This window comes from Mus caroli, chromosome 8, assembly GCF_900094665.2.
Source record: "Mus caroli chromosome 8, CAROLI_EIJ_v1.1, whole genome shotgun sequence".
Lineage (NCBI taxonomy): Eukaryota > Metazoa > Chordata > Mammalia > Rodentia > Muridae > Mus > Mus caroli.
The window spans coordinates 600,016-625,817 of record NC_034577.1 but is presented as its reverse complement, the minus strand read 5'-3'; the positions used below and the strand labels follow the sequence as shown (position 1 = coordinate 625,817).

General features: G+C 42.8%; 1 protein-coding gene across 1 annotated transcript; it reads left to right on the top strand.

Moving 5' to 3' along the window:
- Nucleotides 1–6,331: 6,331 nt before the first annotated feature.
- LOC110300670 (CD209 antigen-like protein A) lies at nt 6,332–11,175 on the top strand. The gene is given in 8 exon segments (XM_021170923.1): nt 6,332–6,377; nt 6,479–6,565; nt 6,828–6,917; nt 7,519–7,599; nt 8,194–8,345; nt 9,622–9,731; nt 11,024–11,057; nt 11,059–11,175. Coding segments are annotated over 8 exon segments (717 nt in total).
- Nucleotides 11,176–25,802: the final 14,627 nt, after the last annotated feature.

The window sequence follows — 25,802 nt, the reverse complement described above, 5'->3', positions numbered from 1 at the left end:
GTATGAGGTGACCAGGTTTGCAACAGCTCCAATAGGCATGATCAGGAGCCCTTCAGGAGGAGGGTGTACCTCTGTACATGCTCCATGGCCAAAGTGTCAATGGAGGCAGTCAGGGCTGCAATAGGGACTGCACCAGGGTCCAAATCACAAGTGGCAACAACCCATTTATGAATATCATCATTCCTTACAGCTGCCACAGCATTGCAAGTGGGAGCATTAAGACCCTCCCATGCAAGCTACTTGATGATCATGTCTCTTCTTGGGTCAGCATAGATCCACCTTTCCACTGCCTCAGTCACATGGAACAGGAAGTCCATGGAGGGAGGACTCCCCAGACTGCTGGAGAAAATTGTAAAAGTAAGCAGGGGTTTTCAAGGAGTGCAGGCCTTAAGGGTCTTAAAGGCAAGATCAGCAACCTAGTTAAAGTAAGCATGCAGTCCAATAGTGGCCTGAGTGACAGGGTTAATGTATGACCCATGACCAGTAAACATATCAAAAGTAGCATTAAGGTTATATTCTAAATTACTCCTACCCTGATTCTCAGCCAAGTCATGATATGCAGACCTCTAATTAAGAAAACAGTGGGTCCCCCAACTTCTTAGAGGGACAATTGGCGTTCAGCCACCCGAGATTGAGCAATAACAGGTCTGTGATGCCCTTAGATGTCCGGGGCTGCACGCGTGCTACACTGACTGGCTCAGCGTGTGCCTACCCTACGCCAGCGGGGATTGCAATTATTCCCCATGAACGAGGAATTCCCAGTAAGTGCCGGTCATAAGCTTGCGTTGATTAAGTCCGTACCCTTTGTACACACCGCCCGTCGCTACTACCTTGGATGGTTTAGTGAGGCTCTCAGATGGCGCCAGGGTCGGCCCACGGCCCTGGCGGAGCGCTGAGAAGACAGTCGAACTTGACTAAATAAGAGAGAGAGAGAGAAAGAAAGAAAGAAAGAAAGAAAGAAAGAAAGAAAGAAAGAAAGAAAGAAAGAAAGAAAGAAAGAAAGAAAGAAAGAAAACAGTGGGGTTGAGCACCACTTTAAGGAGATTATACCAACTGTAATAGGTCTGTAGTTGCATGGCCCATTGCTTCACTACTTGTTCAAAATAGGGGGAATCTGGGCCAGAATCATTGGCAGCTTTTCTGATTAATGTGAACTCTGCCAGAAGAGTTGAAATCCAGGGCCTAGTCACTGCATCAGGGCCAAAACTGACAGGGAAAGTCTCACGATATACCTGAGGGGAATGAGGCTCCCAGGAAGAGGCAGTCCAGCATGAGGGACAGGCATTGCAGGAATGACCACCACAGAAGTGATCACTAGAAGGCAAAGTTCCCCTAAATCACACCAGGGGTCAGCTAGGGGTACCTCTGATGGGGTGGGAGCAGAAGGGTTAGTGAGTGAGGGACCTGAGATAGCAGGGCTAGAGGACACCTTGGAACCTGACAACAAGAGGGCTGAAATAGAGGTGCATTCATCCTCATTGCTAAATTCAACCTGTTTTCTTGGAGAAAGTGGAATGGGGACAGTAATGGAAAGGTATTAGTTTGATCCTGGCAGTGTTTGTTATGGCAGCCACCACTTCCTCTGGGGAAGAATTCTTAAGATTGGCGATGACTGCAAGGATGGGGGCAATGAACAAGGGATGGGTAATCTCAGACTGTCCCTCACGCTTTGAGCAAGGAAGAAAACACACATCCAGAGGCCATGGTCCCACATGTTCTCCAGCAATATCCAGGGGACCAGAATAGCAGCCTTCTCCCAAAATTGGTCCCAATCATGAGTCTTAGCCTTGAGACCACAAGTAACCAGAAGGGTTTTCAGAGCCCTAATTTGGGGTTCCTTGATGGTGGAGGGGAGGGAGCCCATGTCAACAAGCACAAAAGAAACAAATGACGAACAGATATGACAAACATGACAGAGAAAGCAACAAAAGTCATGTACCAAGCAGGGGACTCTCTCAGGTGTAGTTCAAAGGCCTTATGCTTGCACAGTGTCCCCTGGAAGGAAAAGGCATTTGGGAGTGGATCCCTGATACCACTGACTGGGAAACAGCTCCTACATCAGGTACTTGGATGAATCCAAACCAAAAGTGAAAATGAGCAAAGACAAAAAAGACAGAAAAGATGGCCACTGCACACTTACTCTCAAACTGAGACCAAAAGTGAGAGTACAAAGATCACTGGGACAAACAGACAGAAAAGACAGAAGTGAGGTCTGTGCACTCACCTTTTTGGGACCCACAACATAAAGCACTAAAAGGCCAACTGATCAAAGAAGCAACTGAAGGGGGCACGACAGTAGCACCATGAGAAGAAAAGCAGATTAGGTCAAACCATGAGCACAGTCCTTGCAGCAACAGGCAAAACCAAGCCCCCAGAAAAGGAGGTTCAGCAAGCAGCCAGAAAATGAGGACGATGAAGTAGTCCATTGACCATGTTGGGCTCCAGATGTTGCCTGTGCCCTGGACTACCCATCAACTGACACTAACTGCCCTTGGGGGTTAGAGGTGAAGTAGTTCGAAGTCAAAGACAGACTATGGGAACAGGTGAGAAACACCACAGCACGCTTATCTAAACATTGCTCCAATCTCTTTTAATACCCTCCAACCATACCCCATTGGTTCCAAGAAAACATCTCTACTCAACAGCAGTTCCCAATTGGCTGGCATTGTCTGTACCAGCAATCCTGGGTCTCTCAAGCAAGCCTCAATTAGGTCCTCCTGCAGGAGATGCTTTTGCATCTCCAAGAGCTCCCTGTGTTTACATAGAGGTGCCCTGTTCCTGTTACACTGGTCCTGGACTTATTTTTGGTTGGGAGACTTTTAATAACTGTTTCTATTTCTTTTTGGGTGGTGGGACTGTTTATATAGTTCATCTGACCCTGATTTAACTTTGGTACATTGTATCTGTCTAGAAAAATCATCCATTTCATCGAGATTTTCCACATTTGTTGAGTACAGGCTTTTGTAGTAAGACCTGATGATTTTTTTGAATTTTCTCAGTTTCTGTTGTTATGTTTCCCTTTTCATGTCTGAATCTGTTAATCTGTTTCAGTGCCTTTTAGTTAATTTGGCTAAGGGTTTGTCTATCTTGTTAATATTCTCAAAGAATCAACTCTTGGTTGAGTTCAGCCCTATGACCATTTCCTGCCATCTATTCCTCTTCAGAGTGCTCGCATTCTCTTGTTCCAGAGTATCCAGTTGTGCTGTTAAGTTGCTAGTATAGGATCTCTCCAATTTCTTTATGAAGGCACTTAGTATTATGAATTTTCCTCTTAACACTGCCTTCATTGTGTCCTAGAAGTTTGGGTATGCTGTGACTTCATTTCCATTAAATTCTATAAAGTTTTTAATTTCTTTCTTTATTTCTTCCCTGACCAAGTTATCGTTAAGTAGAGAATAGTTCAATTTCAATGGGTATGTGAGCTCTGTTGTTTTTGTTGTTATTGCAAACCAGCCTTAGTCTGTAGTGATCTGATAGGATGCATGGGATTATTTCAATTGTCTTGTATTGGTTGAGGCTTGTTTTGTGTCTGATTATATAGTCAGTTTTGGAGAAGGTACCATAAGATGCTGAGAAGAAGGTATCTTCTTTTGTTTTAGGGTGAAATGTCATGTACATATCTGTTAAATCCATTTGGTTCATAACTTCTGTTAGTTTCACTGTGTCTCCATTTAGTTTATTTTTCCATGACTTGTCCATCGGTGAGAGTGGAGTGTTGAAGTCTCCCACTGTTATTGTGTGAGATTTAATGTGTGTTTTGAGCTTTAGTAATGTTTCTTTTACAAATATTGGAGCCCCTTGCACTTGGGGCATATAAGTTTAGGATTGAGAGTTTGTCTTGACAGATTTTTCCTTTAATGAGTATGAAGTGTTCTTTTGAGAACTTTTGGGTGGAAGTCTATTTTATTGGATATTAGAATGGCTACTCCAGCTTGTTTTTTGGAACCATTTTCTTGGAAATTTTTTCCAACCTTTTACTCTGAGGTAGTGTCTTTCTTTGTCACTGAGGTGTGTTTCCTATATGCAGCAAAATGTTACATACCCAGTCTGTTAGCTATTTCTTTTTATTGAGGAATTGAGTCCATTGATGTTGAGAATAATTAAAAACCAATAATTGTTGCTTCGTGTTATTTTTGTTGTTACAGGTGGTATTATGTTTGTGTGGTTCTCTTCTTCTGGGTTTGTTGTAAGATGATTAATTTCTTGGTTTTTCTTGTGTGTAGTTTCCCTCCTTGTGTTGGTGCTTTCCTTCTAGTATCCTCTGTGGGGCTGGATTAGTGGAGAGATATTGTTTTAATTTGGTTTTGTCATAGACTATCTTGGTTTCTCCATCTTTGGTGATTGAGAGTTTTGCTAGTTATAGTAGCCTGGGCTGGTATTTGTGTTCTCTTAGGGTCTGCATGACATCTGTCCAAGATCTGGCTTTTAGAGTCTCTGTTGCAAAGTCTGATGTAATTCTGATAGGTCTGCCTTTATGTGATACTTGGCCTTTTTCCATTACTGCTTGTAATATGCTTTCTTTGTCCTGTGCATTTGGTATTTTGATGATGTGACAGGAGGATTTTCTTTTCTGGTCCAATCTATTAGGTGTTCTGTAGGCTTCTTGTATACTTATGGCATCTCTTTCTTCAGGTTAGGGAAGTTTTCTTCTATGATTTTGTTGAAGATGTTTTCTGGCCCTTTGAACTGGGAATCTTCACTCTCTTATATTCATTCCTATTATTATTAGGATTGATCTTTTCATTGTATCCTGAATCTCCTGGATGTTTTGGGTTAGAAGCTTTTTGCACTTTGTATTTTCTTTGACTTTGGTGTCAATATTTTCCATGATATCTTCTACACCCGAGAGTCTCTCTTCTATCCCTGTATTCTGTTGGCGATGCTTATATCTGATAACTCCTGATCTCTTTTCTAGGTTTTCCATCTCCAGGGTTGCCTACCTTTGTGATTTCTTTATTGTTTCTATTTCCATTTTTAGATCCAGGGTGGTTTTGTTCAATTTCGTCACCTGTTTGATTGTGTTTTCCAGTATTTCTTTAAGGAATTTATCTGTTTTCTCTTTAAGGGTCTACCTGATTACCTGTGTTCACCTGTATTTTTTAAGGGAGTTCTTTATATCTTCCTTAAAGAGCTCTATCATCTTCATGAAATGGGATTTTAGGTCTAAATCTTGCTTTTCGGATTTATTAGGATATCCAGGGCTTGCTGTGGTGGGAGAACAGGGTTCTGATGGTGCCAAGTGGCATTGGTTTCTATTGCCTATATTCTTGCACTTGCCTCTCATCATCTGGTTATCTCTAATGTTAACTAGCCTTGCTGTCTCTGACAGGGACTAGAGCTTGTCCCTCCTTGTAGGAAGGTAGAGCTCTGGGAGCTGCGTTAGAGCAGGCCTTCTGGGAGGCAAACACTGCTGTCTCTGGTTAGGGGGACCTCCTGTGTCCCTAGTTAGGCAGGCTTCCTGTGACCCTGGTTACGCTAGACCTCCTGGGAGTCAGGCTGTCTCTGGGTGTGGACAGGTGAGCTGGAGCACCAAGTCTGCCCTCTTTGTGGACCAGAAGGAAGATGTGTCTCCCATAGGGTGGATATGTCCTGCATCTGCTGGGCCCTTTAGGGGTTCCAGTTAGGCCTTACCTATGAGTCTGGTTATGACAGATCTCTTGAGAGTTAGTCTGTCTCTGGGTGGGGGGTGGGGGGAAGGATGAAGCACCTGATCTTCCCCTGGCTGAGTGTTGTACCAGAAGGAAGTGACTTATATAATTTAATGAATGCATGGAAATAAAAAATGGGGGATGGCGATGTGGCTCAGTTAGCCCCAGCTAACTCAGGAGGTGAAGGAATGAGGCAGTTCAAATCATTCCTGCTACATGTCAAGTTTGAGGCCAGCCTGAGCTACATAAAATCTTGTCTCAAAAACAGAGAAAAAAAGAGAAAGAGTTCACCATGAGTGACACCATCAGTAAACCAAGATGAAAAAGGGTGGTGTTTCTGACAAGATGTGGTGTTGCTAGCCCAAACACCATCATAACTGAAAAAGACCCAAAAGTCACTTGATTTTACAAGTTACTGGCTTTTATAGAAGACATTCCAGAGCTGACCATACTGGAAGTGAACCATCTATTTCTGCTGTGAAGTCCAGGCCCTCTCACTCCTCTCTGAAATTCCTGGAAAATGTATCTCCTGCCTGGTGTGTCAGATGCTCAGCCCCGTCCCTCTCACTCTTCCGGTGTCATTACTCACTTCTCAATTTCTCTTCCTAAGTAAGATTCAAGGAGGTGGCAAATAAAAGCTGTAGTCTTTGTCAGATTCTGGCACTGAGAAGTGTCTGTGAAACATGAGTGATTCTAAGGAAATGGGGAAGAGGCAGCTTGGCCCTCTGGGTGAGATTGAGCTGGTGCTCTGGGAGCTTGAGGAAGGGGCACAAATAGGGCAATGCTTGTCTCCGACTACCCTATATATGACTGACGCTCTATTCACTTAGATGAGGAACTGCTGACATCCAGCCACACCAGGCACTCCATCAAAGGCTTTGGCTTCCAACCAAATTCTGGATTCAGTAGCTTCACAGGTAAAACAGAATGAGGGACTATGGAGTGGTCAGCTCCAGACATAAACTTGGTTTCTGGGGGTGGGGGGTGGGGTGGAGGTTGGGACTCAGGCCACTAATGTTCAGAGAATTGGAAGCTCAGATCCTGAATCTGGAACCCTGGGAACTGTAGAAGCTATGATCTGAAATTCTGTACCTTGGGAGTGAGAGATGGATTGCCTGACTGGGGCCACAATGAATCAGGAATGCTGAGGTGCTAAATTTTAATTCTTCTCTCCCACAGGGTGCCTGGTCCACAGTCAAGTCCCCTTGGCACTTCAGGTGCTCTTCCTCACTGTTTTCTCTGTGCTGCTGGTTGTCATACTTGTCAAAGGTCAGGCAGGATTGGTGTTTGGGGCTCCTAAGTCTGACTCTTCAAACAAGGGATCCAGAAGAGAGGAGCAACTGACTGGGACTGTGTCTTCATGGTCCTTTGAATAGAGGAGTTCTGCAGGGACACTGGCTGCACTTGCCTTAGACATCCAATCTTCTTTGGTTATTAGATATCTTCCTCGTCAAATAGGACTAAGTAAGACCTTGGGTTTTGAAAATGATGCTAGACTAGAGACATTGTTCAAGTGGTAGAATGCTTACCTCACAAGCTCAAAAAACTGTGCTCCATCCCAAGCACTGCATAAAACTGGGCGTAATGGTACATCCCTATAATCCCAGCACTCAGGAAGCAGAGGCAGCTACATAAAAATTTTGATGTAGTCTGAACTATATGAGACTATCTAAGAGAGACAGAGGGGGGCAGAAGGAGAGAAAGAGAAAAAGAGAAAAAGAGGAAGGAATGAGGAGGGGAGGAGAAGAAGGAGGTAGAAAAGGGGGAGAGGACAAAGGATATCTTGGTCCTGGGGGCCCAGAATAGACCAAAAAACACACACACACAGTAAGCGTTTAATAACTGCAGTGACTATATTTTCTTGGCCCAGTCTACAAAATACCCAGTTCTCAGGAGGAAAACAATCAGATGAATGTCTACCAAGAACTGATCCAGTTGAAGGCTGGCATAGGTGAGTGACTGGAAGTGAAGGCGCTCACACCCGGAAAAGGTTTACACAGAGTCGCTTTGCTTAAATAACTCCTCTTCACTAAGCCTCATGTCCCTCACCTGTGGGATGGACATGCAGGGTAATAATGAGGAAGGCATCTCACTAGTGTTTGACTAGAGTCCATGCACACAATAAGCAGTCAGTCTTCATAGGGATTATGTACAAAATAAGCACTCAATAGTCACAGGAGCCTGGACAGAATAGGCACTCAGTGTTCACAAGAGTATGTTCAAAGTAAGCTCTCAATGTTCACAGGGGTATGCACATGTTAGACACTCAGTGTTCACAGAGATTGTGTACACATTAGGTGCTGGGTGTTCACAGGAGTATGCACATGGTAGGTACTCAGTTAAACCAGCCTCCTGGCCTCTATTCTGAGCTCTAAGACTTCTTCCAGTCTGGAAAGGATCAGGCTAGGACTCCTGGGTTCTCCTGGGTATAGAAGGAACTCAAGACATGGAGTAAGGGATGTGCTGTGTCAAGGGAGGGGCTTATTCTGGAGGGCTTGAAGGTTGAAGATGGGTCCATCCTAACCTGACCTGACCTCCCCAACAGATCGACTGTGCCACTCCTGCCCCTGGGACTGGATGCATTTCCAAGGAAGCTGCTACTTCTTCTCTGTAGCCCAGAAGTCCTGGAATGATTCTGCCACTGCCTGCCACAATGTGGGGGCTCAACTTGTGGTCATCAAGAGTGATGAAGAGCAGGTATGCCTGGTGAGGCCCATCAAGGATACAACAGCTGAGGATACATAAGGCCACTGACTAAAGGGAAGGGAGGTGTTTGGTTGAATACAATGTTCTGGAAAAGAGGCTGCTTGCCTGAAGAGGGAAGATAATATTAGGAATGAGACCAGAGCACTTGCAAAAAGATGCTTTAGGGCTGGAGAGGAGGCTGAGTGGGTAAAGCACTTGCCAGCAAGCATGAGGACCTGAGTTTGGACTCCACAAACCCATACAAATCCCAGCATGAGGACACACATTTGTGATCCCAATGTTCATATGGTAAAATGGGAGGTAGGGAAAAGAGGTACCATGAAAGTTGGTGGGCATTTCTCATGGCATACACAGAAATAACAAGAGACCCTGTCTCAAAAAGGTAGAAGGTGAGTATCCATACCTAAAGTTGTCCTCTGATGTACACATATGCATGTGCACGTGCACATTCAAGTGTAGGTGCATCTGTGTGCATGTGCCAGCCAGAAGTCAGCCTTGAGTGTTATCCCTCAGATGCTGTCCACTGTTTCTTTAAGGTATGGTTTCTCATTAACCTGGAGCTCACCATTTAGGCTAAGCTGACTAGCCAACAAGACCCAGGGATCCTCCTGTCTCTGGCTCCCCCATGCTGGAATTACAAATGTCTACCATCACAGCTGGCTTTTTCACATGATTGCTAGGGGTTAGATTCAGGTCCTCAGGCTTGTGTGGCACACACTTAATTGACTCAGCCATCTTCTCACTCTTGCTACTATAGATTTTAATGTGATTGATGCTTTGGGAGGAAGACTTAAAATATATGGCCAGCACTTAACAACCTCCTCTGTTGGTTTAAAAATAAATACTGATATATGTCTTTTGCTAATTCCCCTAGTATAAATAGTTCCAGCCTTGCAGATTTTAAGCACCAGTGAGACAATTCAGTCTGAACAGAGTTCACCAACACACTCAAAAATCATTAGCTTGTTTGATCTGGTGCAGCCAAACAATCCCAATGATGAGTAAATTCTTGTGGACATATACATAACTTTCAGACAGACAAGTATATGACATTACCAAGTGTGCACATACTATGTGCTAGAGAGAACACATCTGCCCATAGCATACAGGTATAGAAAGACCCAGAACTCATGGTATTCATGGTCTTATAAGGTATAAAGCTAAACATCAAATTATAGGTGGAACTTCCCACTAAGAGTTTAGGGAAACACTGGTTAAAAGAGGGAGGTAGAGCTCCTTTCTGATGCTTCCTCTTGTATTTTTCTAGAACTTTCTACAACAAATTTCTAAGAAGAGAGGTTACACTTGGATGGGGCTCATTGACATGAGCAAGGAGTCTACATGGTACTGAGTAGATGGTTCACCTCTGACTCTCAGGTAAGTACTAGACGAAGGGAACACCCTACAGAGTATGATGAAGCTCTGACTTGAGGTCTCCCTGGAACTCATCTCTTCCCTCTGGTCATTGAGGCATTAGAGCTTGGAACATTATCTGAGTGGCATGAAGAAAAGGAAGTCCAGATAGGATGGCAGATAGGTGCCTGAGATCTCATCATTAGAACTTCAGGAAAGGCATGCAGACAGAGGGACATTAAATGGGAATGACTATATATGAAATCCAAGACTGGGAAATGACTCATTGGTAAAGTGCATGTCCAGAACCCATGTAAGAACAACTGATGTTGTGGTGGCATGCACTTGTAATCCATGAACTAGAAGAGCTGAAACAGAGGGCTACCTAGGGCTTGCTAGACAGCCATCCTAGCCAAATAGCAAATTCCAATCAAGGTGGAGAATGTCCTGAGGCACAATAGCTAAGGTTTTTATGACTACCACATGCATATGTACACACACACACACACACACACGAACACAATCACACATACATGATCACACAGAGATCAAAAATTACTGTTGCCATTAACAATATAACTTGTAGGTGGAAATGGAGAGATTGCTCAGTGGTTAAGAACCTAGGAGTTCTTAATTCCAGATCTGCAAAAAGCCTAAACTTCCAGATGACACAAGTTTGGTTCTCAGTTCTCACATCAATTAGCTCACAACCACCTGTAATTCCAGCTCTGCATGCACCTATACTCACATATGCATACATGCACCCGCACATTCAAGGACAATAAACCCACACGTGTGTGCGTACACACACACATACACACACACACACACACACACACACACACACTCCACAAAAAGAAAAGAATATGACCAGAGCTTGTTGTACTCAAAGGTCCAAAAAGAAGGAATTTATATCACCACTTGAGGCAGGAGACCAAGGACCTGACCTCTAGATGTGAAGGGATCAGGAGATTTGCACAAAGGCCTTGGTTGACATGTCAAGGTAAGAAATAGATGATGTGGGTCAAGGAGGCTTAGATGGGGGTGTTTTAAAGTGTGTTAGTGTGTTCTAGGTGCTGTCTTTCCTGGCTTGCCTTGTATTGATGTGGTAAACACCATGACCAAAAGCAGTGTGGGGAGGAACGAGTTTATTTCCTCTTACAACTCCCAGGTCACACTCCATCACTGAGGGAAGCCAGGGCAGGGGCTTAAGACAGGAACTACAGCAGAAGCCACAGAGGACCACAGCTCACTGTGCTTTCCATGGCTTACAGACTCTGTCTGTGACAGAATCTCATGTCTCCTTGTCTTTTCAGTTTCATGAAGTATTGGAATAAAGGAGAACCTAACAAACCTGGGAGAGGAAGACTGTGCAGAGTTCAGAGATGACGGCTGGAATGACACCAAATGTACTAACAAGAAATTCTGGATCTGCAAAAAGCTTTCAACTTCCTGCCCTAGCAAGTGATGGCCAACTCCCTCCACCATCTCCACAGTCCCAAAACCCTGCCAGATGGCAGAACTTTACCCATAGCTATGCCAGTTTATTCTACTTGTCTGTGACCATTGATAACCTTGACAAGATCTGTAAGACTTTTCTCTGGCAGGTAGCTTGTCTCCTGCATTGCTCCTAGGTCCAGCTTGTCTCCTGGGCCATTACTGTATAGTCTCCTGATGTCTGCAGGTTCTCTTTGGGTTAGTGGTTGTGGCTCTGGTCCACCTTTGACATTTAATGAAGTGAACAGACATGAGGTGTCCTGAAATGGGTTCCTTTCATCTCCTCTGTCTTCCTTTCTGAGTTCAGACCACATATTGCCATGTGCAATTGATCCTGAGTACTCACACCTACTAAATTTTAATTCATCTACTCTGCACGCCTTTCTATGGGACCCTTCTCTGATTTCAGGAGCTCAATCTATAGACTAAAAGCACAAGAGAACCAATTCCTTATCTATTAGTCATGATCTGAAATTATTGTGTTAATTATCTAACTCCATCTCTACCCCTGGGTGGACATGGTGAGCCTCAATGTTATAGACCTCCCAAATTTTTTGGAGGATTTATAATTTTTATTGAACTTACTCATTAACAATTGTATATATATGTATGTATAAATATAAGTATAAATAAACATTCTGATTATTGCCATCCTTCACCTATCCTGAATCCCTCTCTTTCTTACCTCTTCTTTCCTCCATTTATGACCTCTTGTTTGGTTCTTGCCCCACTGAATTTAACTAGGGCCATCTGTCTGACCATGGATTCCAAATTCTCCAGCAGAGTCTGGTAGGCTCATCATCAAGTGAAGACAATGGTTATCCCTCTCCTAAAATCCATCAATAGCCAATAATTTAATAGGGAGAGAAAGGACCCTGTGAGCGCTCCCCTGATCCATAACTGGATGTTGGGATGCCAGATTTTGTGCAGCCTCAGCCATTGTGAGATTACATCTGCACCAAAAAACAAAAACAAAAATTAAAAAAAAAAAAACAGAATTTCACAGCTCTTCTCCAGCTTTTATATATTTCCACCCGCTCTTTCATACCATTCCCTGAAATCTTCTTTATTCAAGGATGAACATGGTGTTCCGTCTGCTGAGAGTTCTCCTCTTAGCCCCTTCCTGTCCTTGATCACTGCATCACCTGCCTTCTCTAAGGTCAGACTTCCTGGTGATGAGATATAGCCATGTTTGGGTCAGCATTGGACAACTATGCAGGATCCTTCAGGCTCCATAGCACCCCCACAAGGTAACCTGTGGCTGCTATCAGACCTACTTTTCTAGGGCCTGTCCTTTTGCTAGTCTTGCTTCTCTTTTATGAAATAATTAAAACATGGGTCTTGGGGCTGGAGAGATGGCTCAGCGGTTAAGAGCACTGACTGCTCTTCCGAAGCTCCTGAGTTCAAATCCCAACAACCACATGGTGGCTCACAACCATCCTTAACGAAATCTGACTCCTTCTTCTAGAGTGTCTAAAGACAGCTACAGTGTACTTACATATAATAAATAAATAAATCTTTAAAAAACATGGGTCTTTGTCTATGTTACTAAGTGATGGGCTTGGGTTTTTTTTGTTGTTGTTGTTTTTTTGTTGTTGGTTTTTTTTTGTTTGTTTGTTTGTTTTGTTTTTTGTTTTTGTTTTTTTTACAATACATAGCATTGGCCACTGTTGTGTTTATGCCAATGGGTGACTTGGTGTAGAATGGAAAATCTTAACATGGGGCCAGGCACAAACAAAGACAAAGAGGTGATTAAAGCCCAGAATGTTCATCCACATCCAGCAACATCCAAGCATGTGGAAACAGAACTTTGTTAATCTCCAAGGTCATAAGAAAAACACATTTTGATAGACTTCCCCTTCCTCCACTGGGGCAGACCACAGAAAATGTCCTCCACAAACAGTTTGAATTTAGAACTGAATACTAAATTGTATCTCACTTAAGTCAACCTTCAACATGTAGCATAGCTGAGACACGTTCCACAGTACCTCTCAGGGGCTCTTAGTTATTATCTGAGTCCTAGCTGCCCGCATACTAATCACAAGCCTACCCATGCTCTTGTCCTGGTGTCCTTTCTTTCCCTTCCAGGTGCTCTTGATTTTCTCCCACTTCCACTGGTATGCTGTACACTCTCTTCTTAGATAAATTACTGATACTTGTCTCATGCTCCACTGCTAAGAAAACCCAAACAAAATTTGCAGAATGTTTTCGTGAGTGTCCATCACTCATAGCTCACCTCATTCACTCTTGTGCAATTTTTCTTTCAGATGATGTGTGCGGACCCATATGTTAATGTGTTCTGTGTGCTGTGTGTATATGCGTATATAAGCATACAATGTGTATTTATGTGTATTGCTATATGTGTATGTGTGTTGTTGTGTACTGTGTATATCCTGTGGATGGTGTATGTATATGTATGTATGTGTGTTATGTGATATGTGATATGTGTGTGCATATGTTGGGGGGTGAATTGTGTGCTATATGGGTGTGTGGTGTATGTATAGTGTGTGCTTTGTATGTGCATGTGTATATGTGTGTGAGGGTGTGTATGTATGTATCTGGGTGTGTGGTGTGTGAATGTATATCCATTTTTGTATAGATGTGTGCATGTGTGCATATGGGTATATGGAAGCCAAAGGTCAAAATCAGTTGTCTTTCTCAGTTGCCCTCTATCTTGTTTTTTGAGAAGGGTCTTTCACTGAACCTGGCACTCATTAGCTGGTTAGAGTGGCTGGACAATAAGCTTCAAAACTCCATCTATCTCTGCCCTATACCCCCAGTGTTGGGCTTACTCTAGTATCCCATCATGCTCCAGCATCACCTGACTTTTACCTGGGTATTAGAGACCCAAACTCAAGTCTTTATGTTTGCTTGGCAAGTGTGTTAGCAACTGAGCCATCTCCTCAGCCCTAGACTTCTTCTTTTGGTTTGTTTATTATTAATTCTTTTCTTTTTTGAGACTATACTATAACCTCATTATTCTCCCGCTTCCCTTTCAACCCTCCCATATACCTCTCCTTGCTCTCTTTCAAACTCTTGGCCTCTATTTAGCTTTTAAAGAGAAAATGTGCTCTTGTATCAAATATCTCAGTATGTGGAATCAAACAGATCAATTAATCACACTGGAGAGACTAAAACTCCATCAACCTGGGGAACTAGGGAATTGGTTCCATGGTGATAAGCACTTACTACACATACAGAGGATCTGAGTTTGGTTCCCTCACCCATGTCCATTAGCTCACAGCCACCAGTAACTCCAGCCCCAGGGGATCCTATGCCCTCTTTGGGCTCTGGGGGCACCTATATTTACACATACACATAATTTAAAAATGAAAGTAAATCCTTTTTTAAAACAATATAAAATAAAGAGCCTCCCTGTTTGTTGGGAGCTATTAAGACAATGCTATTGTCCTGATCTCCGAATTGGGCCTTCCCCCCCCAGAAGAAAAGGGGGTCAAAAGCGGGCCACCAACACACCGCTCCAAGAACAACCACAGATTGTTCCAGCCCTAAGTCAGCGCCGGATGTCCTGACCTCAAGATGTACCCTGATACCACCAAGTTCCTGCTTCCCCATGTAGTTGCCAAAAGAAAAATTTCCGCTGCCCCATCCCTCCTGCTGAGAAGTACTTCCTGCCCCCATCCCTCCTGCTGAGAAGTACTTCCTCTTTTTCCGATGCCCCATCCCTCCTGCTGAAAAGTACATCCCCTTTTTGCTTGTGCATGTAAGCCTTGAGCCTTGCTAATACAGTGACATCTTGATGTTATTCAGAATGGTTCCCTGCCGTTCCTCGCACTTGGTGTCCGTCTTTTCTCTCCCCCCCCCCATTTGGTTCTTAGGAGAAGGTCCCCTCGAGACCCTCGAATAACTGGACCTGCTAGACGGGTCACCTGTTTTCCACTCTGCCTTGGGCATCTTTAGCATATCCCACCAATCTACTTGTCAAGTTGGTTTTATAATCCTGCTAGAGAATTTTCTAAATCTCCTTGTGAATAGGTGATTCATGGAAGGCTATTGAGTTGCAAACTCATTCTGTGCGGTGTAATGATGAAAATGTGCAAAGACACATGTGTTCAATCCTATAGAATTTACAACACCAAGAGAGAACCCCAGTGGTAGCTCTGTAACCATTTGAGCCCATCAATTAGAAGAAGAATCTACTGGAGCTGGAGAGATGGCTCATGGGTAAAAAGCACTTGCTGCTTTGTGGAGGATTCATATTCAGTTACCAGCATCTACTTCAGGAAGTTCACACCCACTTGATTTTTTCACTTATCATTTATTTGTTTACATTTCAAATAATATCCCTCTTCCTGGTTATCCCTCCACAACTTCCCCCATCCCATGTCCATCTCCCCCCATCCCCTTTGCTTCTATGAGAGTGCTCCTTCACTCATTCGCCCACTCCTGCCTAACCCCTCTAGCATCCCCCTACACTGGGGCATCAAGCCTCCCTCCCCTCCCACTGATGTCAGATAAGGCATCCTCTGCTACATATGTATCTGGAGTTCTGGCTCCCTCCAGGCATACTCTGGTTGGTGGTTTAGTCCCTGGGAACTCAGTTAGTTGATTTTGTTCTTCTTATGGGGTTGTAATCCCCTTCAGCTCCTGAGTCCTTCCCCTAGCTCTTCCATTGGGGTCCCTGGGCTCAGTCCGATGGTTGTGTGTGAATATCTGCATCAGTATTGGTCAGGTCACACCCACTTGTAACTCCAGTTCTAGAGAAGCCAGCTACCAACCCTGGCCTCCATGAGAACCTGCCTTTACATGCACACAAACACAAGCACTCATGTACACACTTTAAATCTTTCAAAGTGATTTATCTTTAATTGTGTGTTTGTATGTGGGTATGTGTCTTTGTGTTTGCATGTGGGTGCGAGCACATGAGTGCAGGTGTCTGCAGAAACCAGAGATGGAGTCACATTCCCTAGAGCTGCAGTCACAGTCATCTGTAAGCTCCATTCAGCATGTCGGGAAAAGCTGTAGGTGCTCTTGACTGCCGAGCTATGTCTCCTGCCCAAAGTGAAATAAAATAAACCTTTTTTAAAAGAAAAACTAAAAAGAACTACACTCCAATGGGAGATCTTGCAGTCTGGAAGTTTCAGACAGGACATGGATTGTGTGAGAGCTCTGGGACTTCTGTCCCCCAACATTTATTTACTCTGCAGACCTAAAGCTTTTTTGGTGGGGCTCTAAAAAGGAACATCCTATCCTAGTTTCATTTCCTTAACCATGATAAAATCTCTTGACAAAAAGGAGCTGAAAAGAGAAGAGTTTACAGCTCACAAATCCAGATTATCATTGCTGAGAAGTCACACAAGCAGGACTTGAAGCACTGAGCCAAGGCACATTCAGAGTCAAGAGCAGAGAGAAGGAGCTCAGCTCACTCTGTCTGTTCCTGTACATTCCAGGGCCCAACCGCCAGGACACAGTGCCACCCACTGCCAGGTGGTGTTTTTCAGTTAAAGCAATCCAGGCAATCCCCCATAGAGAAGCCCCACAGCCCAAACCTGATCTAGATAGTCCTTCACCAAGTTTCTCTACAGAGGTGGTTCTATGCTAGGTCTAGTTGACAAAGATAACCCTTCAAAAGTCCACTTGATTTTCTTTCCAGATGGATTCCAATAATAAATGCAGAAACGATTAGGAATCCATTTGAATACCTCATCTGTAATTGCTGCAGGCAGGACCTGAAGTCAGATGCTCTGGCCAATGGATGAGACTGGTGGAGAAAATGAGGTCTTTGAAGAAGCTTGCTGTATATGGACCAGAGTGAAGCTCAGTTGGTCAGCTGCTGGCCTCACAAGCATGAGAACCTGAGTTCAATGCCCAGAACTTGGCATCAAGGTGCATGCTTGGCATCTCAGAGCTGGAGAGGCAGGAGAAGGAAGATGGTAATGTTTTCTTGTATGACTATCAGGATTTCTCTTCTACACTGACAAATGTAAGACAGAAAAAATGTTCTGTGGTTTTTAAAGAATTTATACACAAATGGAAAAAATGAGGAAAAGAATTGAAGAGACTGTTTTTAAACATATATCCATATAGATAATTTCTATATATATGTCATATATGGGATACATATATACATGTATATACATGTATATAGATATATATTTGTGTATATATATTTATATGGATAAATAAATATATATATATGGATGGAAAGTGAGAATACTGTCTTTTTTTCTTAATCCTACAAGAGTCATTAAAGAATTCGAACATTAACTCTATAAATTATAATTTTCTTAGCTGAATGATGGTAGCTTTGATCTTTCCAAGATTTATAGGATTTTCTCTTTTTGTTTCTTATTGCATGAGGAAAGGAACAAGAGTTATCTTTGTTTTATTCTGTATGCATTCATGTTCATATGTGAGTGTAGGTATTCATGTTTATATGTGAGTGCAGGCACATACATATACATGTATGCACATGGAGGCCAGAGGTGAAATCAGATGTCTTCTTCTATCACTCTTCACCTTATTTTTAATTTATATAATTTTATTAGTTATTAGTGTTCATATATGTGTGCTTATGCATTTGTGTGTGCTGGCTGGTACATACATTGGAGTTGCATATTTGTCCACATGCATGTGGAGGCCAGGAGTCAACCTTAGGTATCATTCATCAGACACTATATCAGACACTATATACTGTGTGTGTGTGTGTGTGTGTGTGTGTGTGTGTGTGTGTGTGTCTCACTGATATATACATAAAAGCTATGGTGACTTTTACAGAAATCAATTGGCTATGAACACGATGTGGGTGCTGAGTCCTCTGCAAAAACAACAAATGCCATCTCTCCAACCCCTCTATCTTGCTTTTTGAGACACAGTCTATCACTGAACATATACCTAGGCTGTCTGTGTGTCTCACAGTACTCTGGAATCTACTGTTCTCTGAGCATCCCCAGTACTGAGGTTAAAGATGCCCACTAACCTGAGAAGCCAAATTTGGATCCTTATAATGTGTCTGTGTGCCTGTGTGCATGCACACGCACATATGCGCACACATGACCCACTATACAAGTGTGAAGGCCAAAAGATGACTGTGGAGTCTGTTCTCGACTTTGACATTTACATAGCTTCCAGGGATTAAATTCAAGTCATCAGGCTTGGGAAGCAAGTATGTTTAAGGCCTCTCATTTGCCCTGCTTTGTGTTTTGAAACAGGACCTCACAGTATAGCCCAACTGGCCTGAAACTTACTGTGTAGCCCAAGCTGATTACAGCAACGTTCTGCCTTTGCTTCACTAGCACTTGATAATAAACAGAAGCCACTGCTCCCAGCTCCTCACCACAACTTAATTATATCTGCAAAGACTCTCTAAATAAGGCATCATTCACAGATCCTACTTAATGCTTCAGTGTTTCTTTTTAGGGAAATTTAAACTTCCTACCCTAGATCTTCTTAAATTTATCAAAAACATTGTTTTCATATTCCATGATTAAGTAAAACATTCCTGTAACTGACCCCGTGTTCAGCTAAGGAAGCTCTCTCTTATCTGTTGCTTGCTAAGAATTTATTTTTGCATGTTTACAGCTGTTGCGTAGAAGCATCTCATGATTGTAATAAGGAAGAGACAAAATCAAAATCAGGAAGGATGTGGACCATGTGGTCATCTGCTTATGAATCTTCCAAATGTACAAAACAACTCAATAGACTATCAATGGGTCAACACATAAAGGTTTTTTAATAATATGATCATCCTTGGAGACAGAATCAAGAGAATAAGACCAGGCACGGACTGGGCATCTTCTAAAATGTCCACTGTATTTGTTTTGTTTTCTTTGCTTTTAAGAATACCTAAATAGCCAGGCAGTGGTGGCACACTCCTTTAATACCAGCACTTGGGAGGCAGAGGCCAGTGGATTTCAGAGTTCGAGGCCAGTCTGGTCTACAAAGTGAGTTCCAGGACAGCCAGTAGGGCTATACAGAGAAACCCTGTCTCGGGAAAACAAACAAACAAACAAACAAACAAACAAGAATACCTAAATATCTAAGGACTGGAAAAATACTCAATGACTAAGAGTACATCCGCTCTTATGGGGACCAGTGTTCAGTTCCCAGAACCAGTGTCAGGTAACTCACAAGTCCTGTAACTCTAGCTCCAGGGAATCCAACACCCTCTTCTGTCCTCCCATCTCCACTCCCATGCACTCACAAACACAAATACTCTCTTTCTCTCTCTCTCTCTCTCTCTCTCTCTCTCTCTCTCTCTCTCTCTCTCTCTCTCTNCTCTCTCTCTCTCTCTCTCTCTCTCTCTCTCTCTCTCTCTCTCTCTCTCTCTCTGTCTCTGTCTCTCTCTCTCTCAATAAAATGATTGATTGATAGATAGATAGATAGATAGATAGATAGATAGATAGATAGATAGATAGATAGATAGATAGATAGATAGATAGATGAACTGGGACTGGAAAAGAGGTGGCTCAGCAGGTAAGATCACTGACTGCTCTTCCAGAGGTCCTGAGTTCAATTCCCAGCAACCACATGGTGGCTCACAACCATCTGTAATGAAATCCAATGCCCTCTTCTGATGTGTCTGAGGACAGACAGCTACAGTGTACTCATACACATAAATAAATAAATCTTTTTTAACCTTTTTTTTTACAGTTCAGTCATTACCCCCCTCCCAACCTCCCCTCCCACAATTCCTCATACCATGCCTCCTCCCCCCTGTCTCCAAAAGGATGTCCCCCTCTGCCAGACCTCCCCACACCCTGGGGCCTCAAGTCTCTCAAGGGTTAGACCTGTCTTCTCCCACTGAAGCCAGACCAGGCAGCCCTCTGCTGTATATAGATAAATAAATAAATAGTTTTAAAAGAAGATCATCTGAATTATGTGATGTCACAACTTGATAAAGCTGAAATAGCAGGCAAGATCTTTTTATGTACAACTCTTATATGCTTTACCTTTTTATAATAAAAAGCAAAGACATGGAGCTGCAGAGGTGACTCATCAGTATAGTGCTTGTTATGCAAGCATGAGAACCTAAGTTTAGCTCAACAGTACACACAGGTTTTTAAATTTTTTTATTTGATATTTTCTTTATTTACATTTCAAATGTTATCCCCTTTCCCCTTCCCACCCCCCTGGATCCCATATCCCAGCCCCCTCCCCCTGCTACTATGAGGGTATCCCCCTACCCACCCACCAACTCCTGCCTTCCCTCCCTCAAATTCCCCTACACTGGGGCATCAGGCCTTCACAAGACCAAGGGGCTCTACTCCTATTGATGCCTTACATTTTTTAAAAATAAAGGCATTGTTGCATATGCTGTAGTCCCAGTGATGAGGAGGTAGATAAGGGAGAATCCCTAGAGGTCACTGGCCAGCCAGTTGAGCTAAATTGGTGAGTTTCAGTTCAATGAGAGACCCTGTCTCAAAAACTAGGTTGTGTTAGGAATCATCTTCAATCACTCTTCCACCTGATTCAGTGAGGCAGTCTCTCATTAAACACAAGGCTTTCTCTGGAACTCTCATTTCTACCTTCTGAAGCTGGAATGACAGGTAACTCTCCTAGGCTATCTGATATTTAGGTGCATCGTTGAAATTTGAACTCTAGTCTGCATGCTTATGTGGCAAGCACTTTAACCACCAAACCATCTCTCCAGTGAAGTCTTTTTCTTTATAGCTGATTAATCAATTCCAATCTGATCCTTCCTAAGAATACATTCTGATGGTTAATCCTTACCTTGGACAGAGATTGTAGTTACAGTTCATTGCAAAAGGGAATATTACTATTTGGTTGTTTCTTTTAGTTCTCTTTCTCTGTCTATTTCTCTGTGCCTCTGTCTCTCTCATTTATACCTGCATGTGTGTGTGTGTGTGTGTGTGTGTGTGTGTGTGTGTGTGTGTGCATATGGTGGCCAGAGGTTGATGCTCGTTGTCTTCTTTAATCACTCTCCGCCATATTTTTTGAGACCGGTGCCCCTCTGTGAGAATCAGGTCAACCAGGGATACTTGTGAGACCTTGTGCATGTGTCCTTGAAGGCAGCATTCCAACAGTATCTCTTTCAGAAAACCTCCTCTTCCAAGTATATTAACACATTCCCCTTCATCAGAGCTGATGAATTAGTTCCATATGAATTAGTTCTTAAGTATGTCTAAAAGATATTATGCCATACCCCCCTCTGCCTGTTTGTCTGTCTTCCTCCTCCTTCTCTTTCTCCTCCTCCTCCTTCTCCTCCTCCTTATTCTTATTCTTATTCTTATTCTTATTCTTATTCTTATTCTTATTCTTATTCTTATTCTTATTCTTATTCTTATTCTTCTGAACTATCTGAGGTGTGCCCTGCCTGGAAGCTCTGATCCTGTCATGTCCTGACTCTCATTTCCTGATAATGAAGGAAAGAGAAATGCCATGCTCAACAAGAAGCCTTCTGAGAAGAAAAGTAGGGCCTCCCTGCTTTCTTGGAAAAACAACTGCCTTGCCCTACACCACTCCTCTAAGCACTGATAACCCATGGGGTTTAACTCTTTATCCTAGAGGTCCATGTGGATGTGTTTGATGCAGGTGCTTAAAGTTTACACATAACTCTATGTCTGTGTGTGTGTGTGTGTGTGTGTGTGTGTGTGTGTGTATACATACATGTGTAATTACATCACAGTTATTTCTGTTACAGGTGGGAGATACCTCCTGAAGTCCCCCATCCAAACTGCAGCAGCAATTTTGTGCCTTCTGCTCCTGAACAGGAAGAATTCACACTGGAGCTCGTGTAGAGTGAGAGAGAAGTCAAGATTTCTTTTTAGAAAACACAGAAAGGAAAGGAAAGTCTGCCTTCCAAAGAGGCTGGCTCTTATTCAGCTAGGCAGTCCCTGGTGAACGCTGCCAGCCTCTGGACTTAAATGTCTTATTCTTCCATTTTCCCTTCCCTCCTTGGTCATGGGGAAAGTCTGTGAATGTCTCCTTCCTGGAGCAGGTGGAGGCTTTCTTGGAGCCATCTTTACCCACAATTCAGTCTGGTATAATTAAATGCAGTTGAACTAAGAGTACATATAAAGTTATAACTAAGAGTAAAATTGAGAAGTTAACTAGAATAGCAATGGTATGTGTGCCTCAGGGAACAGGATGTATGTGTTCCTTTATAAACAGCTCCTATAGGTTCCTATAGGCCCAGGTGGGCCTTTTTTCCCACAGAGCCTGGTCCTTCCCATTACTTAGTTGGGTTGGCTCTCTCCCAGCCAGCTGAAAGCCCTTTTGTTTATCTTTTCCTGTGCCTCCAAACATCATTTTAGCCTTCACATTTCTTTTTAACCCTGATGGTTTTTTAACTGTAGTAAATTCCATTTCTCCCAACATTAGCTCTTTGCGAGCTGAACCTCTTACACCTGTATGATTGAGGTATGACTGACTTGTTCTGTGTCCTCCTCAAGCTTTATGGACTCATTCACCACTTGTAGGCAAGGGAGACAAGGGGATTACCCCCAACTCTGATGCCATCAACAACTCAGAATGAGCCTCTTGGGGAGTAAACATTTCCTTGGAACAACCTCACTTTAAGAATATATATTTTCTAAATATCAGCAGCTAAGGAGATGGCTCCATCCGTAAAGAACTTGATTCACCAGCATGAGGACCTAATTCGGATCCCTACATAAAAATATGTGGCTCAGCAGCAAGCATCTATAACCCCAGTCATGGGTGAAGACAGGAGGATCCCTGGGACTCACTGTCCAGCCAGTCTATTGGAGTCATTAGTTCTAGGTTCAATTAGAGATCACTTTAAAAAAAAATAACAATAAAGTACAGTCAGACAGGTGAAGTAGCTTGATAGGTAAAAGTGCTCCCCTTGCAAGCCTGGTGGCCAGAATTTATTACATGAGAGCCTTGTAGCTCTCATGAAGGTGGAAGGAGACAACCAACTCACAAAGTTGCCTTCTGACCTCCACATGTGTCCATACACAGAAAGAATATAAAAAATAATGTGGATAGTGATAGAGGAGAAATTGTGACTTGACCTCTGGCCTACACGCACACATACACACACACACCCCATACACATGCACACACATATACATCATACACACACACAAATGCACCATACACATGCACACACATATCATATACATCATATACATACATATATGCATACACATACACACACACATACATATGCACAAATTTATCACAGGACATATGTTGTTGCAATTTTACTACATATTTTCACCTTCCAAATTGCTTTCCCAAATGACTGAATTTATACTGCGATCATCAGTGAACAATGATTCTACATCCTCACCGACTCTAATAACTCTGCCCACCCTTTCATCTAGCTGAAGTGGTACACATCTATAAACCTACAACTCAGGAGGCTGAAATAGAAGGGTTGTTAATACAAAGCCAGCCTGGGTTACATACAAATGAAAACTTACCCACTTGTCTTTAACATTTGTAAATATGTGTATATACTCGTGTACGTGTGTGTGTGTGTGTGTGTGTGTGTGTGTGTGTGTGTGTGTGTGAATACAAGTATCTGAGGAGACTAGAAGAGGGCTTTGGATCCCCAGGAGATAAAGTCACAAGAGACTATGAGCCAACTGATACGGAAACTGAGAAATGAACTCTAGTCTTTGACAAAAGCCGTACGTACATACTATTAACCACTGAGCCATCTCTCCTGTCTCTACCTACCTTGTTTACTATTTGCCGTTTTATTTAGTACAAGGTGACCTACATATCATTACTTGTGCTTCAATTCCTAATGAATTTAAGCTTCCCTTAAATGCATGTCCAATACTCTATTTTGATTTTGTTTTGTGAACAAGGCCTTGTGTGATCCAAAGTGACCTTGAACTTGCAATTCTCTTGTATGAGCCCCGAGAGCTGGGATCACAAACCTCAACCACCATGAAGCCATGCACATCTGTGTCGGGTCCCTCTTCTAAGTTTTGCTACTTCATTCCCTTGGCTTGCTTTTCTGCTAATGTCTGTAGGTTTTTTAATTTGCATAAGTGCTTTTGCAGATTCCAGAAAGTAAGTAATTGTCAGTTTTAGATGTGGCAATGCAGTCTCCCCAACCCACACAAACACATCATGTAGACCCCTTCCTCCTTTTGTGTAGCCCAGTTTTACTTTTATGTCAGCTTTTTTTCCCCTAAATCCAGACTCTGAAAAAGATTTAAAAACAAAAAACAAAAACACGTGACCACATGATATTTGTCCTTCTGGCTTATTTTGCCTAACATGACATGACTTTTTTTTTTAAATAAAAGAATACAACTCCATTGTGTGCCAGGTTACAAAGTCTTTGATAGCAAGGAAGTCAAGACAGAGGGATGTTAAAGCATCTGGACACAGCACATCATGGGTCAGAGCAGAGAGAGAGATGAATGCTGTGTGCTTACAGCTCAGTTTACCCCCTCACAAAACCAAAACAAATAAGACTGCTTTGTGCCCCAGCTGTATCACCCCAGTTCCAGACACGAAACACCAAAGAACATCCATGTTTATTGCTCCACAATTCACCATAGTCAGGATAAAGAGTTAGCATGTCCATCAACAGATAAATGAATGAATATGTCTATATTTATCTATAGAAAATGGGATGTGTTTACAATGAAATTTTCTCCCTGCAACAAAACAGAGTGAAATTATGTTATCTGCTGTAAATAACTGTACTGAAAACTGTCATGTTAAGCAAAATACATTAGAAAACAGAGACAAATATTCCTCTGTAGTAAAGCTCTGTGTGTGTGCATGTGGGGAAGGGAGTTCTTGTGACAGTATTCCCGTAGAGATGTGAAGGAGCTTCTGCTCACCTGGTAGGGAACCAACAACAAACCAAAGTAAACATACCACCACCAAAGTCCAACGTGATAAACAGATGAGTTTATGGAGGAAATTCACAGGAATGTGTGTGAGGAGCTGCTTACAGGAGCATGCATGATTTAAATGCAGCTGCATTACTGAAGGTCCATCCCTTCCTGGGTGCTGACTTATGAAATCTGAAAGCCTGGAGCTCTCTACATGGATTGAAGGCATCTCAGGAGGCCAGAGACCCAACTGAAATCAGGAACAAAATAGGAATGTCCACTATTCTCACTCCTTTTCAATATTGTGCTCAAAGTACTATCTAGAGCAAGAAGGGAATGAAAGAGATGCAAATAGCCAAAGAAGTCAAACTCACCCTATTTGATATGATACTATACATTAGATATCCCAAAAATTCTACCAGAAAACTTCTAGAAATGGGAAACAAATTCAACAGTGTGGCAAGATACATAATCAGCTTCCACAAATCAATAGCACTATCAAGAAATACATAGAGGAGGAGATCATGGACATATACCCATTCATAATGGCCTTAAAGAAAATAAAATACTTAGAAATGAATCTAAACGAAGTGCAGAACCTTTACAGTGAAAATGTTAAACATGTGAAGAAAGAGATAAAGACACAGGAGCGAGTCTGCACAGGTGAGAGTGAGGACCACAGAGGCAGACAGCTTCTGGGACAGGCGGGAGCCACAGAGCCGCTGAGGCAGCATCCTTTTGGGGCCGCAGACATCCGGCACCCTCCCAGCCGGAGGACAGTGGTCCGCCCTGCAGGGAGCGCCATCTTGGCTCCGGGACTCCGCTGAACTTGGTCTGCACAGGT